We start from the raw sequence: 20566 nt of genomic DNA on the forward strand, positions 1-20566 counted from the left end.
TTACTCCTATTTTTCAGTTTATTGTTTTGCATTGCTTCAGTGCCTGGAGACCTTAGCTGAGATCACAGCCCCATTTCTCTAGGTGATACTCAGACATACCTAGTAAGCTACAGCCTCTATCTGATGCATTTGCAATATACACAGACAAAGAGTGAGGAGAAATAAGTAGTAATACCCATACTTGTTGGACCTGGAACACCAGCACGAACAAAGTGGCTCAAGTGAGGTCTGACCAAGTTGGTGGTACAGCGAGATGTTCTGCACTGCCTGCTTTACTGTGGAGGCACCTGCGTGACACGTGGGTGGTGTCGGTGTGGGTACCTTTCCCTTCATCGCCTGCAAAGGCAAAAGCCTCTTTCAGGTCATGCCACCCATGGGTAGATAGATGATCATTGCTGAGAGGTGTTTTCCAGGTTGGTTCTGGTGAGTTTCTGGTCTGAAATTGGAGTTTTTAGGAACTAATACCTTCCCAGAGGTTTTGAAGATACCAAGCCCATGCTAGCCTTGTGCAGAGATTGCAGAGCATGCATGGTAGCTGGGTGGTTAGGAGTAACTAACGCTAGCTTAGGCAACCGTAGTACTTGTCTAGACAATAGATATTTAGCTCAGATGTCAAACAAAATAAGAACTAATAAAGCATTTGTGCAATACGGCTTGGGAAACTGGATTTGCATGAATACCTGTGGTAACCCTTTGTCACCTTTCTGAATTAAGTATAAGGATTTGAAGTTGCTTTGGGAAAATATGCAATTTATTGCACAATTTGGATGCCTATCCGTAGGTATGAAGGTCGGATGTTCAAATAGGAAATATTGTATTGTATTTGCATCTGGTATTGTTGTTTAACAGTGTATGTCTTTACTCTTTGGGACTGACAGTTCCTAGAAAGGATGGAGAGCTTATTCCTTAGTACAATAGCCTGCCTCAGGTAGTTGCTCAATGGCACAGTTAAAAGAGATATCTGGCAGTAAGAGTCATTTGTGTCTTTGAAAATGTTCTTCCGATGTCCAGTGGTGTACAGTACCAGTACAATACAGATAACACAGTTGTATTAAGGAACAATGTAGGGTTAGGCAACAACAGTGGTGCGAGTCCTAATGGTTATTTACAGAAAAAACCTTCTTCACAGAAGAAGTGAAATGGAAGGGATCATAAATAGGATGCAAATAAAGCTCTTTTTGAAATCCTCTAGTCCTCTACTACTGGAGTGGTGTGAAGGAGCCTTTGTGTGAATGGTTGTTGGCCTAACTGTTTTTAAAGTGAAATTCAGCCTCGTGTGGGAAACGGCTTCAAGTCCATGTATTGCTTGACAGTCCTGAAAATAAGGCTGAAGTGAAATATAGCTGGTCCATGAGCAGTATTTGATGTGAAATCATTACTTTGGTTTCCTGTGTAGGTGCAGCTTGCTGTAACAATCAGATTTCTTTTTTAATGTTGTCTGTGCAGTGGTCTTGTGTTGCAGGTGCTGGTTGGGCAACTTTGCTCTCCCGTAATAAATCTGTGTTGCAAGTGAAGATGCAGCCTTTGGCATGGGTAAACCTACACAAGCTAGCTTTTATCCAGCTGCCGTGCAGAACGTAACATAACCTGTTGTTATCCAAGCTAACTACATTAAACACCATCTACCTAGGCTGCATCTGCATGGGTTGATGATTCTTGTTATTTCTGCTAACACCACCTGCACCACTGTGAAGCCCCCATTAATGCAGGGAGGTTACATCACTGCATGAGTGAATAAGGAGCATGAGGTAAATCTAGGCTGAATATGGTCTACCTAAAAGCAGAGAGAAGTGTTGCCAGCTCTTCAGATTTTACTGTGAGTTCTCAACTGCTTTATGAGACAGCAGCTTCATGAGTCATGTGAATTCAAAGGAATCTCAGCTTTGTTTTTGTTTTTTCTCAGTAAGTTTTTAAGGCTCAATGTTGTAGAAAATTTCTTAGGAATATGAACTGTAAGATTGAAACTGCACAGGCAAACATAGAGAAAATTTATTATTTTTAATATCTTATGACACTTTAATATTGAAGCTGGTGAATCATGGATTGTTTTTAAAGTTCAGTTTTATAAAGCTTTTAGCTGGCAATATTAAGAGAGTAATATTCATCCCTGTTCATAAACATTATCTGAAAGTCTCAGGTGATCTGAATTGGTCTTTGGAGCCTCTGGCAAGCACTTAGCTCCTGCACCAGCAGCTGGATGAAGGGCAGTTTGCTGGGTTGACTAGTGAGCTGGTAAGGGGGTCACCTGTGAGAGACGGTAGATATATGACAGGAAGCAAAGTGCAGCAGAGAGAGGGTGGTACTGGCCACTGGAACCACTTTCCAAGAATTGTGACAGATTTGGTGGCACTATCAGTCCAGCTGTGATTGTGTTTTTCTAAGGCATGCTACAGTTTAAAGGTAAACTCAGATTCTTAGGGAACTGGCCAAAGACACTGCAGTGAAACCTAAAGTCAGCTCAGTAGTGCTAATAATTTTGCTTCTTCTTCAGGTTTCTACCAGATCTATGTTATCTTTACAATGGGGAGGGATCTGATTGCAACCTAATATGGAATGTTTTTTACATTTGGTCTTCTAAATTCTCCTTTCTTTTTAACAGTGACTGAGAGTCGTGGGATCCTGGAGAGCATACAAAGATTTTCTTTACTGCCAACTTACTTGCCTGTGAGCTATCGTATCCACAATGCGGATATTTCCTTCTTTCTCAAGGAAGCCAACCAGGATATTATGAGGAATTCCAGCCTGCAGTCCCGAGTGGAATCCTTTCTGATCTACAAATCCAAGAGGCCACCTGTGTTAAATGCCAGCTATGGACCTTTTTTCATTGAACAAGTAGTGCCCCAGGACTTAATGTTGTCTTCAAACCCATTTGGATCTACTAATAAGTTCTCCTTCAACTGGAAACTTAAAGCCTTCATAATGAGTGACAAGATTTACCCAAGCAAGCCCAAAGTCCAGATCCTGTTCTACATTGTGGGCAGGGACTGGGATGACTATAGCACCACGGAGCGGCTGCCCTGCCTCCGGGTATTTGCCTTTCGAGAGACGCGGGAAGTCAGAGGCAGCTGCAGGCTGCAAGGGGACCTGGGGTTGTGTGTGGCAGAGCTGGAACTCCTGCCGAGCTGGTTTAACCCCCCAACAGTTGTTGCTGGCCGTAAGAAACTAATGGATCAGTCTGAAGGGAGCCCTGTGGAGCTTTACTATGCCATACAGCCAGGAGATGAGAGAGGGGAATGCACGAAGGAGGACGTAAGGAAAAGTAATGGGATCCGACCAGGGCGCAATGACATTGATGAGTCAGGACCTCCCTTGCAGAGGATTGGAAGTGTTTTCCTTTACCAGACACATGCTGGCCCTTCCTTAAATGAAATGAGGTTGGATAATAACATTGCCATCCAATACGCGCCAAAGACTGTCAAGCAAGGTGACATTTTGACTTTCGTTGTATCTATTGCTAAAAATTCAACAGAAGATCAGTTCACATTGAGGTAAGGCTCTTCTATATTTCTTTGGTACCTTATTTTTGTTTTTTTCTGCTCTTGGTATGGGAAGCCACATTCTCATGTATGAATTACCTAACATTGCTTCAGTTGCTGCTCTATAGAAATTAAGACTGCATTGCAGGCTGGTTCACTTAACTTCTTTCTTCTTACTGATCAGTCTAATGTTGTATGAATCATCTGAGATGTGATCTCTTTGGGTGCAAAAGACCTTTTCTTGAAGCTGTCCTCTGAGTACCTTTTGTAAAAATTAAAATGGTAGACCTGGGAGCCACCTTTGTGTTAATAGGAGATAATTTATGTCTCCTGAGCTGGAGTTCGCAGTGCTCCTAATCTCTCATTGAACTCATGTTAAGATTAGTAAAGTCCAGATCTGCAAAGGTGTTTATAGGAAGTGAACAAGAATTAGACATCCAAGTAGGATTTATATGTGTAAACATCTCCCCCTGGCTTGTTGTAAGCCCAGTTCTATTTTATACTTAGGAATCACAAACATCCTATTACTAAAATATCAAAACCATCATTTCTGAAAATGAGAAATTCCTGAGGGTGGGGGGTTTTGTTGTTGTTGGGTTTGGGGAGATTTTTTTTTTTTTTTTTTTTTTGAAAGTAACTTGCAATACTGCCTTGCTTTTGATTTCCTTGGCTGCTCTCCAGACATTGAGATATTACAATGGGAAGCTCACTATAACAACCAATATAATCCAGAAAAGAACAGCCAAGAATATCAGAGCGTACTGTGGCAAGCTGAGGGTAGATGTGTGCTGCATGCAAGTGAGACTGTCTGGTTGTCTTTTCTTTTCAAGTTTGCCACAGTCTGTGTGCCAGCAGCGTAAGCTCGGATTGCGTGGTTGACGGGACTGTGGAAGGGCGGTGGGCAGAGCTGATTTCATTCTTTTATCCCTTACCAATGAGTAATGTTAGTTCTCTTACAGCCAGAGGTAAGCATCGTACTCTGGGTTTCTGAGACTAAGGCTGCCTTGTGCTGGGTGTTTGCTCTGCGAATGAACGTCAGTGCCAAAGCTCAGAAAGGTTCACAGACCTTGCCCCCGAAAGAGGAGATGCTTCATGAGGGTAGGAAGTTTGTTGCTCCCTGTTACAAATGTCACAGATGCACCACAGTCAACAACTGTGCTGGGCACTAGAGATGCTCAGCGCCCTCCCTTAAGAAAGGCACCTGCTCCTCTCTGGAGTAGGCACCTCTCCTGCTCTAACTTGAGACGAAGTAGACTGGAGAGTCTGTTTCTCTGCCAGTTATACGCTTCAAACTCCAAAATCTCTGGCTGAAGTTACCTAGACGTTTTAGGGCTCAGTTATTAAAATGGAATAAAATGGTACACGAATCTCTGCAAATGCAGCCTTGCAGGGCTTGGATATATGTCTCATACTGGAGTAAGTCAAATTTGACTCCACTGGCATTAAGTAATTTAGGATGTATAAACTAGTGGGGAATTAGGAAGGTTTTATGTGGGTTTTCTGGAGGAAGTGGGTTGCCACAAAATCAGGTAATTTTTCCTTTAGAATGCGTGATATATAGACTGAATAACCACAGCTCTTGGATACTCACTCAGGGACAGTTATTTCTTCATCTGGTAGAGGACAAGCACTAGTAGGCTATCCACTTTCTCCTTACGGGATCGGGTTTTCATTTTCTGAGTCAATCTGCCTAAGATTCAGATTGCTTTCTGAGTGACTAATTTCAAGACAGGCAATCTGAATTCCTCATGGACAGAAGTGTTCACAGACACCTCTCCAGCTCTCTGTATACTAATGACTTTAAAGGGATGTATTTGATGTATTTCAGACCCTCATGGAGATTTCTATTACATTTGAAAATTGGTTTAAATATAAATATTAAAAACCTTTTCTATCTTTCTAAGGTAAAAACCTGTAGTTGTTTTTACATTGAAAATGTAAGGTCTTAAATCTGACTTCAAAGCACCTATACTTCTGTGAACTGTGGTCAGTTAAAAGTAGAGCTAGCAATAACCATGATAATTGTATTAGAGGTTTCTGAAATCTTCAAAAATGTTACTTTTTTAAAATTGAGATGAAAACTGAACACCTGAACTTCTTCTAATGACTGTTTCTAAAATTAATTTTCTGGAACAAAAAGAAAACCATGTATTTGACTTTTGGCTTTTTATTTTATGATCTACTGTATCATATGACAAAAATGCTAAAAATAAATATCAAATACCAATTTAAAATGAAAAATAAGGCATTTTCTTCAAAAAGCAATCACAGTTCATGTTTTTAAAAGGTAACAGCAGGTAAAAACTCTGTAACAGCCTGCTGGAATCATGTCACTTTCATGAGTATTTCGATTTCTATTAACCTGCTTTTTCTAACAGAAACTGGGTTGCAACCAGACTACAATCTGCTGTAATTTCAGAGTAGTTGTACTATCTGCTTCTAAAGCCTATCTTTCATCTAGGCTACAGCGTGTCTAAGGGTTTTTTTGTCTAGTTGCTTTTTGGTCAGAATTGTAGTATCCGTGTTCTGCATTCATCCCCCCCGAAGTACACATGGCTAATTCCGTTTCAGGTGGCTGCTGACTTGTGCCTGCCTTTCTGCTGTAGGGAAAAGCAACTGCTAGGAAGGAACAAAAATGTAGGTTTATTAAATGTAGCGGGTAAAATTCTCTTCTATGCTGAGAGCTACTATAATCACATTGTCAGGCAAGAAAATAATGCCTCTTTCCTGGCCCTCTAGAAGGGAGTAAATGTCACTCTGAGCATACACTGGAGTAGCGCGGTGTCGCGCAGCGTAGGTGGGACTCTGTGGTTGGCAAGTAGTGGCAACGTAATGCAGCTGTGCTGCTCTCGTGTGCTACACTGCTGTTGTACAACTTACAAGCAAAAAATTATAATGTGTAAGAGTGTCTGTTGGTGCTCTATTACTATTTATTTATTTTCCTGAAGCTTGGACATCTTAGAGTGCCTGTGCCCTTGCGTGCTGCCAGGAGTCCTCAGTGGGGATTTCACTGGCTGTCCCCAAATGCTGCAGCCCCAGGCTGGGGCTCTGCCCAGGAGATGGGCATGTGGCAACTCCTGCTGAGCATGGCAAAGGCAGCACTGGAGGAAGTCTCAAGGCGCTTTAGAAGATAATCGCCATTTTTTTTCTGTTTTCCAGTGTGAAACAGCTAAATATTCTTGCTTTGTTAATGTTGTTTTGATAATGAATAACCTATACTGCTCGTGCTTTTACAATATTGTTTTCATAAGCTTCCATTGTGTTATATGTGCAAGCACCTGCCCACGCATACATAGGTATGCAGCCAGGTCTACTGCAGAATTTCTGCTTCAGTTGAAAAGCGTTGAAGCCACCACTGGTAAGGGTGAAAAACACGAATAGCATGGCAAATTTAATCTCTGAATCCTGGCCTTTAACTGAATTAGGATTTTTCCAGTCCTGAAAGGTCCTTACATGTCACTCTAGTATATCTCTTATATAGGCTCTCTTTTTCACATAGCTATTCAAAAGACAGCACTTCCGATATGCAACCTGTTCTGATTGCAGAACAGATTTTCCAGCTAACATTGTGCAGAAGCCATCAGAGACCTCTGCTACAACCCGATCGTGTTTTAAGTCTCTAAAATCTTTAAATTCTAGTGGTTTGTAGAGCTACAGACAGGAGAGATTCAAAGGAACTTCATTGCTCTTAGAGTATGTAAATATGAGGGCATGGAGAGATATGTAAAAGGTGATATCACTTCTCCTCTCTCCTGTCAGCTGAGATGGGGCAAAAAGGTGCTGAAATGACCCACTGGTAAAATTACCCAATCAAATGACTGATTATAATGTATAGAGAAAGGGTAACAGGCCTTGTCCACTGCTACGGCTCAAACAACTGGTGAGTCTGAGGCAGGAACTACTGGCTGGGGAAAAGAAGAGAGGTCTTTGGCCTCAGCTATTATCCCAAAGGTCACTCTGCATTATCCAGGTGGTCCCTTACACTGTATGGATTTTTACCAATCAATGGCCTGTGATTTGAAAAAAAATAGTACTAGTATTTTCACCAGGTTCAGATGATACAGAATTTGCCTATGCATAGCTGGGTTTGTCTGAATTAGAAGTGGAATATGGAATGGTGTTAATTGTCAGATCATTATCAAGTGCCAGGGTTTAAGAAGAATTTAGACTAAGACCCAGGATATTGGTTGCTAAGTATTTCTAGGCCTTGATACCATGGTTGCAAACTGAACAGGGGGACAAAGGATTAACTTATCCAGGCAGCCTGAATAGGAACAAGCCATTTCATGGTGGGAGGTGTCAAAACCTTGTCTAGTTGAGGGATTTATTTGAACTCAGTTTTCCTTTTTCCTACATTCCCAGTTGAACTGAGAATTTGAGAAATGCACAAATCTGTTAGCCTACTTAGGTCTAACTCCTTTTTTACATAACTTTCCAGCTATATTGTACAGTTTTGTGTTCATACAGGGTCTTGGAGATGGTTGTGAAGGACATTGCTATGTACAGAGGAGGGAGCCATTAAACCTTCATATAGAATTGCTCAAACTAGTAAACCTCGTTATAAACCTCCTCACATCTGAGGTAGAGTTGATCTGAAATAAAAAATTACTGAGGTCTAGGATGGAGGTTGTAGTTAGCAAATAGTCTCATCCCAGGACTGGAAATTAATATGGGAGATGGAACAAAATTGGCCATGCCGGGATGCATTTCATGTATGCTTTGCAGGAAAACCACAACCTCAGCATCTATTGTGTAACTTTAGTAGCTGTCTTTTTAAAAACTGTAAGATTTTTAAGCTAGTCCCAAGACTGCATAATCAACCCAAACTTGTGAACTAGAACCAGCGCTGCAGTTGCAGGGGGACAGATGTTCCCTCTTTCAGTCACGTGTAGGTTATAGATATTCCTCGGTTTCACGTGTATGAGTTCAGCTCCTTGGACCCTTACAGAGTGGTGATGCCTCTCCATAGTAATACAAAGATGCTGTTCCCAAAGGAGGAATGTAAACATCAGCCCTATCAGTTTTGGTGCAGATGAAATAAATGATATTAGCGAAAAAACAGACTGTGATGGGTGGAAATTTAGGTGGATTTAGGACATTACAATACACGAACATTTCATGGAATTTTTTTGTGATAGTGATTATATGCTACCAGCAAAAAGGGAAAAGGTGTAGCCAGGCACCAGCACTGGCCACAGTTCCAGGAGGATGCGAATATCTCCTGTCTGTTGAAGGAGATACTTGTTTTCAGTCCTTCTGCCTTAGCAGAGTAAATTGCCCAGCGGCACACCAGTTGGTTTTCCGAGTTAGTTCCAGCACGGGACAGCAGCTGATGAAGCAGAACCCCATGGAAGGTCTGTGGCAGCTGAGCACCTACCTGTGGCCACAGGTTTTCCAGAATTGTGGTGCTATTCCAGCCTGTATCCCAAAGCATCACAGCTAATGCTGTGACCTCTTTGCTGTGTGTGTTAGATGGTTGCATAATTTCTGTGTGATTTACTGTGTATTTCAACTAAATGTTACTTTGCAAAATGCCATACCTATGGTAGGTATCCAATAAAACCAAATGCCACTCAAGTTTAATTCAGTAGCAGTAACAGGAGATGTGAGCAGTTGGCTGCACTGAGCTCTGACCCAGAGATTTCCAGGTGGAAAAAACAAGAATTAAGGAAGACTTTTAGCACAGAGCTGAGAACAAGAAGCTGAAACTGTTTTCATTGTTCTGAATGAGAAAACGTGTCTGTCACATAATATAAATTAGTTGGGGAAAACGCAGGATTGCATAGTAAAGCTCACTGTGGGGTCAGATTACTTCTAAGGGCTATAAAGGAAGTAACGTGTTTCAGATTGCCTTGTTCCACCAGATGGATTTTCCACAGGCTGCTTCAGAAGCCGCGCTTAGTCCTCATAAACTCCTGGCTGTTTCCAGCTTTTGCTTGAGGTGCCAAGGATTTGGAAGGCAATCTCAGCGGTGCAGGAAAACCTTGCTAGATCTGTAGCTTGCAGAGACCATAAATAAATGAATTCTACAAGTAGCTGTTGCCTGTGGTTAAAATTAACACGAGAGTAATGTGGGTAGCACTGCCAGTGGCCGCCGTGTGCTGAAGACATCAGATTTCTTCGAGGAGACAGAGAGTTGGCACGCAGGAAGCCATACGCTTCTAGTGTGCCTTTTGGGCAAGTCGGCTAATCTACTTCCCCCTCCCTTCCCCTTCTCTAACCCCAGGGCGCTGGGGGTAGCGGCTGCTTCCGTGCCGTGTCCTTGCAACGCGGGGGCTTGCGACCGGGACCGTCGTGTGCTGTAATGTGTAGTGGTCTATATGGTTTCTCCTACTATATTGCACGTATCAGTAACACCAACATATGCTGCATCTGTCTGGTTTCTTATCAGGCTGGTCTCCTCTCTGGTAACGGAAAGGCGAGCAAGAATTTTTCCCCCTCCAATATGCTATGAGAAAATTGTATTTATTTTTATTTTGAAACTCTGTCCCTTATTTTTAGAAGTCCTATCTTGAGTGGCAGCAAGACTTGGCAAATATATTCATAATGCGAGGCCAGGGCTGCTGGCAGAATGCTTTACCATTGCTTTTGCTCCAGTGGACTGGAAATCATGGCTTGAAGAGATAGAAAATATAGGATGTATAGGTCAAAAAAAAAAAAAAAGAAGAAGAAGAAAAGAAAAGAAACAATCATGCAAAACAATCACAAGTCAAAAACTACTCATTTCTATGGAATTTTTTTTGTTCCAAAATAACTATAAACTCTTCTGCTAATAAGGAAAGACTTCTTATTCTAGAAGCTACTGAATATATGGAAAAAATTCCTTTTTCTCAGGCTGTTGTTCCGTGCAGTGGAAGATTTAGACGAGTGAATGGGAAACCAGTGGACTGCTTTTAATTTTATGAAAATGACGGACCATGAGGGCCAAGGTCTAGGTTTTGTTTTGTTTTTTAATGAACTAGAGAAATTAAAAATCTGTCTTGAGTCTGTATGGATATGAGAGTTAGAAGGGGAAAAGAAGAAGGAGATAAAATGTAAATGATGGATAAAAATGGAATAGTGCTGTCAGCCTTGGTTCGAGAGCTTGGAGTGGAGGACGGAGCCTTAAGAAACCTTAAGAAACTATTTTTTTTCCAGCTCAGTTTACACACTCGCTTCTTGTTTGGTCTTGCCCAAGTCACTTTAACCTCCTTGAAACCCCTTTATTATTGCCAATATAAACAGTTATTTGAGGATGAGATGCTGTATGCAAATGATGAGCAATAATATCCTCGCAGTGAAGCACTATTAAATGCCTAATAAAGTAAGTGACTGTGTGTCCTGTGCCTCCCTCCTGTCGTTTTCTCTCCGTTTGATGCGAGTTAGTTATTCACTGTATCCCTTGTGACCGGCCGCGTGGCCGGGCTGCGTGCGGAGGCGCAGCGGCAGCGCGTCGCAGCGCGCGGAGCAGCTGGAGCGGCCGCCGTGCCGCGGTGCTGAGGGCGAACCCCGGGGCCCTCCGTGCCGGCCGGCCCCGCGCTACGGCCGCTGTCGCCGCGCCAGTTCGGCAGCTCTTCCCCGCGGATGGCCAGGGAAGGCTGCAGGAGCTCTCTATTTCCCATCAAAAGGTGTAGAAAGATCTCTGAAGCTCGTGGAGAATATTCTGTTTTGTTTTGCTGGTTTTCTCCAAATTTCAGGGGGGATTCACTGGAAACTGAAATTGAAAGGAAACCTTTATATGAAGTTTTTTGTCCAGAATGAAAAGTTAATGTTTATGGCAATACAGTATTGCTCCATGTCAGTCCTTCAAAATCCTTTCCATAATTAATGCTTCAAAACTTCTAGCGTTACCCAGTTACAGCTCCTGTTTGCTGCAGGCCAGTGACACTGGGCTGCTACATGCGTTGCAGTTAATATACGTAGGGATGCCGGAGCCGCGCTCCAAACTTAGGAACATGAGTTTTCTGAATCTACAGTATAGATTTAGCGTGTGGTTTGGGGGTTTTCTAGTTTGTCTGAGATTTTTTTGTTTGTTTCTTTTGGCTTGGCTTGCTTGTTTTTGCTTTGCTTTGTTTGCTTTAGCGTATTGTTGCTGAGCCCAGTGAATTCTTTTTGTTTTGAAGTTGACAATATTGCTGCTTTTTGCTTACAACCTTTTAAATTTGTTTTCCTATTTCTGGAGATAAATCAACAGATAAATAATATACTTAGAGCTGGATTTGCTCGAAGGTACCAAATATTAGGTGTAGATATATTCATGAGCAAAAAAATGTATAGCTGTATTTTATAGCAATTCAATTGATAACTATGCTTAGTAATGAATCCTGTGTCCTAAATTATACACAGTTCTCACACTTGAAGTAAATAAAAGTTCTACGAGCAAGTAATGATTATAGATGCTTTAGCTTCCCAAACTTGTTTTTTTTTCCCCCCCCTGAGAAATATAGAAAAAATTCTCATTACTTATTTTATTCTGAAATGGGATTTGAGATACCTCAGTTGACCAAGACGCTGGGTAAAATGCCGCCTTGTTGCATCCGTCTCTCCACGCTGTGGCGTGGAGTTTGCAGAAGCTGCCGCCGAGGCCGGGGGGGTTAGCAGAGGGGTTGGGGCAGGGGTGCGGGCACTGTCTGCCGCTGCTCCCCTTCGCCAGAAGTTCAAAGTGATTTATGTTGCAACTGTTGGGTGTCCTTCTGCACCGCTTAGCGTATGCGGGAAGAGCTGTATCCCTTGATTACCTGGTGGGGCCAACTCCCCACTGTTGGGTTTTTGTTGTAGTTTTTGTCTTTTTGGTGGGAGGGAGGGCTTTTTATCCCCCCCCAACCCCCCCCCCCCCCCAAGTTCATCAGCTTTGCTAGAAGTATCTGCAGTAGAAGCATGGGAGTAATTAGGTTTTTCCTTGAGGACCTCGTAGCTTCACCTCTCCCTCCAGCCTACCCTACGGCAGGCGCTGCCTTGTTGTAATTCCTCTGCTTGTGCCTTCCAGCGCTGGCGATTCCCGGGGGACGCGTTGCATCTCCAGGCTGAGCTGCGCAGGCAGGGCAGCAGGAAACGGCCGTTGGTCGCAGTAAGCTGGAGCAGGCCGTAGAATAAGGCAGAGCTGCTGAGGCTTCATGAGCCCCACGTGATCGGCCTGAAGCAGTGCTGCCCAAGCCGTCCTCTGCACGGGGTGGCGTGGGCTCGACCGCTCGGCTGCGTGTTGCACCGGCTCGCCGGGATTGCTGGCCCATGGCGTGCCACAGGGCTGGGGCTGCTGGCCGCCACGTGATACTGGAGTGGGGAGAGCTCAGCTAGTGCCGCTGCGACCCGTGGCGCTCCGGGGCGGGAGGTTTGCCGTGAGCTTCCAGTGGGCTCAGGGAAGTGCTGGCAGAATGAAAGCCCTCATGTTGTTTTTCCCTCCTTTGGCAAGTAGGTTTATATGTGAAATACGCACTTCAGAAGCAGTTCTTTTTTGCTCTCCTACCTACCTGGGGCTTTTCCTCTTTTCTCTTTCCTGGGAATGTGCTTTCTTCCCTGCCGGGATCAGCTAAGTTTGTATTGCAAAGTCTGATGACCTCACTGCGAGCATGAGAGACGATGGTGGGAGTGAGAGGGCTTGTTGTGCTGGAGCGCTGGTGTAGGAGTGCAAAGGGGGATGGGGATTAAATGATTTCAAGAGTGTACTCGTTCGCAGGCATCCTATTTCTGGAGACTGGAATAATTTTGTATGAAAATCCAAATAGGGAAAATTAGTTAATTGTGCTGTTTGTTAAGCTCTGCTTTTTCTTCTGTGTATGTGAGCTAACATATACAAGAGATGCAGCTAGAGAGGAAAAATAAACTCCAGTGGATGAAAAAAACCCCTTGTGATTGACAGAAATGAGTGGAAGCTGTGAGATGAGTTTTGCTATTTCTAGCTCTGTCCTAGACTTTGCAGTGTGACATGGAAGTCTAAGACCAATCTAAAAAAGAACTTGGCACTCCAAAATGACACTTGCATAGAACTTAGTTGTTCAATTTCAAATGAGTAGTCCACCAGGATCCCATCCAGTCTCCCAGACACACAGGTTATAAATGTGACTTAATAGCCTACTAGGTAGTGCATGGTCCTAAACGTTGTATGGCCCATCTTCCAAGTGGCATCTACAGACTGTGGGGCTTGAAGAAATAGACATCCCTCTCTGATATTTCCTACTGATTTTATCCAAGTAGATCTGTACATGTGATTTTTCAAACCTAAATCCTTTAAGGTTTGGCACTGAAATTCATCAAACCAAAGTTTTCGTTTCCTTTGCTTCCTATGGGAAGTCACTGGGGCCCTTACGCTGACGCTGGGCTTGTGAAATTACCTTTCCGAGGAGTTCAGCAGCTGCAGTCTGCAGGGTGACAGGGCCAGGGGTAAGCCTGCTCTGCATGGTGGGGTGGGAGAAGGGGGAACCTTTAAGCATCACAGCTGCAACCAAAGGAAATTTAGGATTAAATGCATATATCTAACAGCTGTAACATAAGTTTTGAAAAATAAAAAAAATCTAAGTCTTTGCTTCCTCATCTGCTAAGAAGAAATTAGTAACATTTATCATGGTAGAATGTGTTACTTACTTTCTCTGAGGTCATTGAAGTATTTTGAGATCTTTGGCTAGAAGATATTCAATAAATGCAAAGGATAGTTATAACTCATCAAACCCCACATTTTGTCTGCTAGCACACTTCTGCAGTAACGGTTGTTTTGATTATTGTTTTGAATTCTGTTTGTATTTGAGAGAGAAATATATCCTAACTGCAATGAATTGGGACACTCTTGAAATATTTAACATTTCACAGGATCTTCATTTTAGTGTATACATTTTTCTCAACCAACATTAAGTATCGCTAAGGAGGACAGACTCTTAAGTGGAAGAGATTGAGATTGGTTTTTCAGTGAAAGAATCCTGCCTTTGTTTCTCATGTTCTTTCTTGTTCATACCATTACGGCCTTAAATACTGTGTTCTTCTTTAGCTGCTGCTGTTGAGTGACCAGCTATTTGGAGCAGCTAGCTTCACTAGCAGCAAGAGATCTGATTTTTATCCTGTTAAGTTTGTCCACCCTATCCTAGCATATATATGGTCTTAGGTTTCACTGTCAAACTCTTACTTCTTTCCTCTGGAAATCTGATGAAAGTTAAAAGTATAAGATGTCATTATTCTTAGGAAGTGACTGAAGGTGTTACTGGATGCTTGCAAAACTCTTGATATCGTGAGAAAAGGTGAACTGTGGTTTTCCGATAAACTATTTCTATGACATTCTTGTGTTTGTGAACCAAACTCAGGAGTCAATGATTTTATGTACCATTCTTTCTAAACCACTCTGAGTCAGACTGCTTAAGCTGTGGTCTGTGGTCTATGGTTTTTCGTTGTTGTCTTTTTGAAAATAATTGTGGGAATGCAGTGACTGGTGTGAAATTGTGGTAGTGAATAAGCAATGACCATTGATAATCAGGAAGATGTTTCTTAAAAGGCCCCTGGAGTTTAGCCTACATGAACTTCTTTTGTCAGTCATGTTATCTAACAATCAGTAATAACCCAGCAAACATGAAAAAGGTTGCATAAATACATGACGGTAGCAGAATCAAGATCATTAGCACTCAAGTTATACAGCAAGAAAATTTGAGCAAGACTGACATTTTATCAAATTGCTTGTGTGCTCTTCTAGAGCTGAGCTAAATCAAATTTTATTCTTAGTGTTGAACTAAATCATATTTTGGTAGTAGAAACAACTGGATGAGGAAGGTTACCAGCCACACAAAACTGTGTAATGAGATGGGCTTTTCTCTGGGCTTTGGATTATGTGGCTGTTTCATGGTATCCCAATCCTGAATTTTTCTCTCTTCTGATAGACTAAAAAGGATCCCAATGTCATGCATTTTCTTTTCCTTCTTCTATAGCTTTGATTTGTTTCATCTCATCCCAAACATCCCACTCCACGCTCTGGTTTCTACAACTCCTAAAATCCTCTCTTGTCCATGGCATGCATGCTACTTTTTTCTCCTTGTGTAAATGCTCTTGTGGCCTAACTTGGCCGGTATAAAACTATGGAGAGATGTGTATCCAGAAAAAAATCCCTCTGATTCTTCTGAATCATAGCCTCCATTCTGAGCTGTCTGCCGTTGACTGCACAAACAGTCTTGATGTAATTATGGATTTAATATTTTTCCTGTGTTATTTCCCCATCTATTCCTCTCCTGTTGTTTGATGTTCCATTATCTTATTGTTCAGTGAAGGTAAGGAGATTGTATTTTCAAATGTGTCTGATTAGGAGATTTTTACAGTACCTGTGAAATTTTAGCCATAACTTTATTAGTGCAAATGTTGCCACCCTCACAGAGAAGTCTACATATGACAGCAAATTGTTCTTTACACGAAAATATGATGAAGCAGTATCTTTTAAAATTCATTAGTTAAAGGGCCGTGTGCTGGCATCTTGTATTTTTCTTTGCAGCAAGAATAGGACATTTAATTAACTTTAAAGGTAGTGTCATCTTGCCTCTATGTTCAAGACAGCTGAAAAGCAGTTTTTTCAATTTACTTCTACATCAATATGTTTCATTTTTATCTGACTGTGCCATGTTGATCTCCTACTTGCTAATAAGGCCATCTGAGTACACTCAAGTGAGCTCTTAAAAACACCACTGGTCTTTCAGAAGAGTCCAGTTTTTCTGTACTTTTTTCTGTATTCAGATGAGCAAACCTGTTCATTTGATGGGGAGCAGCAGAGCATTGCAATGCACAGAAACACAGTGGTTTTTCCTCTTCTTGTCAAACACTTCGCTCATGAAACTAGTGTTTGTGCAACCAAGTATATTATGCCCTCTACAAGGATTCAGTAGAGCTGGTGTCTGCTTGTGACCTGTTGGATGAGCTTGAGAAAGTTGTTTTGCTCTTCTGTGTCTCAGCTCATGACACAGGAACTAGAAATCATGTTACTAACCACATTTCTGAAAGACATTCTGTGTTTGGGATATATTACTACCTTGATCATAAAGCTACAGTAAAATACACTGCAAAAGGACGCTGTGGTGAAAAGGGAGCCCAAGCAAACGGATGAGGTATCCCCTCCTCTAATTTCTGTGGAGGATGCAGCTTTGCCCCCACTGGGGTTTCAGGGACAGAGGTAGCTGCGTTTGTGCTATCCACTCTGGTCCATCTACAGGATCAGAAATGGGACTGAAGCTAGGTCAGTACAACCATTAGGCAGAGGCACCTGAATATCTTCAATCAGATGAATTGGCTTTGTTATATCTTAAATTCTGACTTTAACTAACTGTCTCTGTGATATTAAGGAGGCTGCCCGGGGACCTTAAGCTACACAGCTTGAGCTATGCTGATTGGCACAAGCCAAGCACTTTCCCCACTGCACTGATGTGTGGATGAAGCCCGAGTGCAGATCTGGTTCTTGTGGGCATGGTGTGATTTGCAGCGGAGCGGTTGACTGCGGCAGGCTGGCATTGTACCAGCACAGCTTGTTGCCCAGGGTAAATCAGGCTTACGAGGGAAACAGCTAGCATTCGTCCCCAAGTCCTAGCGTGTGCCTGACCAACAGAGAATTGAGGGAAACAACGATGAAACCAAGTGTTTGAATGAGTCTATCTGCAGGTTGCTCCTTGAGGACAAATTGGTCAAAAGAGAGAGCTGCACAGTTAAATGGCTTACCTGCCCCAGCCAGCATATGTTTGTGTTCTGACCCAAAGAGGGCTTGGGTAGAGAAATGCTGATCCAGGTGTGGATCACCTAGAGCATAGGCCTGGTGAACATGGTCACTCTGCTATGAAGGTGAACTGCGTGGTTGTTCCTGCCGGCGCGAGGTGCAGCTGCCTCAAGCTTGGTGTCCGAGGCCGGGTGCGCTGCTGCTCTGCCTGCAGCAGAGTGGGGTGAGTGTTCGTGCTGGGCTTTAGGGAGCACTAGAGCACAAAGCAGGCAGCTTGAGCTAATCATTTTTTTTACCCTTTGCAGAGACCTCCCCCATCCCGGCCAAGGCTCTGGTGCAGTGTTCTTGGAGAAATCTAAGAAATGGCCAAAACCAGTTTCTAGTGCTAGGGAGATCCAAATACTTAGAATCTGCCTAATCCTTCAGTGAGAAAAGAGGATAAAGGATACAGTAGTCTGAGAAATCCCTTTTTTTCTTTCTTTGCAAGGGAAGTTTAGCCTTTTTTACGTAAACCAAGATTAGAGTCAAAGTGACTGTTCAGGAAAGGCAGCTCTGCCCAGCACTGTTAACACTATCTTGAGGTTTTAAACAGCAAACTTACAGCAACTCGAGGTTTTCTGGCCTCGTAGCTTGGTTTGCCCTTTCTGTAAAGGTGGCCTTTAACAAGGTAAATCACTTTTGATGGTCTCCTGGGCTGTCACCTTAGTCAGATTGTATCCGGTGTGTAAACTAGACAAGTGACACATTGAAGTAAGTGGGAGCTGTGTACTAGCACCTGAGAAGAGGATGGAGTTTGTCTTTATTGTCTCATCATAATAAATGTTATTTCCTAATCTAAGCTTGTACAGTGATTGCCTTCCTGAAGTGGTGCTAAGGTGAAATCACTCCTGTGCTTCTGGCTGGCAAAAGGCCTCACTCTCAAAGACTGAATTTTTCTGCTGTGTTCAGCATACTGTACAAGTACGAATTAACTTTCATAGCCTGTTTATGAGGTAGTCAAGCAAGTATAATTTTCCCCATCTTCTAGACGGTGAAATAGCTTTCCTGCATTTCTAAGTGACTTGCTAATGGCCCCCAAATTATCAGTAGCAGTATGAAGAAAAGTATTTAAGGACTACAGGCTTCTGGGGCACTCTGTTAGCTCCTATTGCACTGGTGGCTTATATTAAAAAGAAAAGCTTATATTAAAAAGAAAACAGTTCTTTCTGTTAAAAGCATTCCAGTTAAGATCCTTTGCCTTGAAAATCAGTCACATTGACAGAGCAAGTGTCAAAAAACTGAAGCCAGATCAAGCAAACCGTTAGTCATGCAAATGGACTTTACAGCTGACTGTTGTTACAGTTTTTGCGTTGCAGCAGTACCTAAGAGGCACAGTCATACTCGGGGGCTGGCTACCTGGCTGGCTGTGCAAATGCGGAGCGATGACTGTTCCCCAGCCTTTACAAGCAGTAAGCACTGTTCGTTGGTGTCTTACCCATCAATAAATAGGAAGTGGTGTGATCAGTATGTTGACATTCTGCTAAAAAAAAAAATAACTGGATGACTATGCTACCTGTGCTAGCTAGTCTCTTTATTGCATGCTGACCTCTTGGTTGCTGCATAAATGTAGGAATCTGAGTGTGTCACCCAGTTACAATTCTGTCTTTGTGGTTACAGACTGGCTATCTTTATCTCGCTTGCCCTGCTGAAAGGGGCCTCTGCCTGCTAATCTCTTGACAGTAAGAAACATTACAAACATGGGAGCTCTTTGCCTAGGAGTCTTTATGTCTCTGGGATATTATTTTTTCTCTTGTTTGGGGGAGAAAAAAGCAGGCAATGAAACTCCTGTTTCACATGTGGTTTATGGCTGGAGTTTACTCCACTGACTCTTAGTTTCAAATGGGAAGAATATAATATGTAATTCCTCACTTCGTCCACATCCTATATCCTAAGCCATGGCTAACGATGGCAGCAAAGGCTTGTCTTCACCAATTCTTTTGGGTGCTCGGACCAGGAGGTCTCTGAGTGTTCAGACTGCTTTCCTGTCTCTTTCCTCGCCCTACCCCAAAGGATCGGTGTATTTGCTCATGTGCAGACGCCCTTTCTGTAGACTGCTTGCCTGTAGGCCTTGGAGAAGGATCTTCTGCAGTGAGAAAAGATTTCAGCTTCTTAGTTCAAACATCACTGGACAAGAGTAGGTGGTCTGCAGCCTCCAGTGAACCCTGTTTAGCCCATCTAATTGCATCAGCTGTTGCTGGCTGCCTTCCTGACATGGGGAAACAGGACTTGAGCTGCTTGGTCCATCCCAGAAAAGGGCCCTTTATTTTGGCCACAGTAATACATTATCTTCGTAACACCAAAATTCTGCTTTTATCCTGGGAGGAGAAAACCTGCCTGAGGTTCAGTCAACCATCTTCACACTGGGCAGCCCGGAGGTAGGGGCACTGTGAATCAGGCGTCCGTGCTTCATAGGGGTTCTGTCTTTTTAAGTCGGGAGGTTTTAACAAACTGAGAGAAAAAGGTACGTCCCCATATACAACTAGAAAATTTCCATGCTAACAGGCAAATGAATGTAAAGTAATTAGACTGGCATGCATATCAAGAGCACATGTTCCATAGTTGTTGTATTTAGGATTGAAATGATTGATGACACAAATGCCTCAAAGTAGTCCAAGCAATATATGTAAAAATGTTATGCTTGGTAGTGTTTTTTAGATTACATTTACTAGAAGAACCTTGTAGTTGATCCAGTACTTCAGAATTATTGTTCCTTGTGTGTTATGAAGACTTTGGGAGATTTAGTGAGGGACAACTATTTTTTCAATATAACTCTTATTAACTTAGGGAGATGAAGAGAATCAGCAGAAGCCATCTTAACTCAGTTACAGCTGGCAAATATGGGTTATTTATCCTAAGAGAGTGGGGAGGTTTGGGGTTATAAGAGTTAAATTTCTGGAATCAATGTCTTTTGAGTTTTATTTTCTTCCCATAAAACTTCTCAGTTCTCAATGGAGAAAACATTAGAGACTCATCTGTGGTAAGAAAATGAAACAATATGAAAGAAGGCTGTCAGGTCTGTGCTAGGTAAGTAGAAGACAGATGGTAAGTGTGATTGGCACTGACAACGTGTGAGCAGGCTTGTTTGCAGGTGCTGCTCCTGTCATCCATCACGCTTTCACCGAATAGTAGGGTATGTCACTGTGATGTACTTAAATCCCCAAATGACTGATAAAGTGAAGCCAACAGGAAGAAGGGCTTGGGTGAGGGCATTGTACTGGGAGCAGTGTGACTTTAAGGTGTGTTAACACAATAAAGTAGCATCAAACGTTGTGTTTTAAGATAATGCGTAGAGCATGTGCTGTTCCGCCATGCATATGCTCCCTAACGCTGCGGTTGATCTGTGCAAGGATTTCTCATTGCTGTAGCAGGACCAGGGCATTGTACATCACACAAGTCTCTTCTGAGCTTGGGG

At 42.7% G+C, this 20566-nt stretch overlaps 1 protein-coding gene across 1 annotated transcript in view; it reads left to right on the forward strand.

Annotated features, from left to right (window-relative positions):
• The window catches only part of TMEM132D (transmembrane protein 132D), a 274910-nt gene that overhangs the window by 61591 nt on the left and 192753 nt on the right, over positions 1–20566 (forward strand). The window contains exon 2 of the mRNA XM_067306882.1: positions 2600–3488. Coding sequence (XP_067162983.1) covers positions 2600–3488 — 889 coding nt within the window. The remainder of the gene's footprint in view (positions 1–2599; positions 3489–20566) is intronic.

The sequence above is a fragment of the Apteryx mantelli genome, chromosome 17, assembly GCF_036417845.1.
Source record: "Apteryx mantelli isolate bAptMan1 chromosome 17, bAptMan1.hap1, whole genome shotgun sequence".
NCBI lineage: Eukaryota > Metazoa > Chordata > Aves > Apterygiformes > Apterygidae > Apteryx > Apteryx mantelli.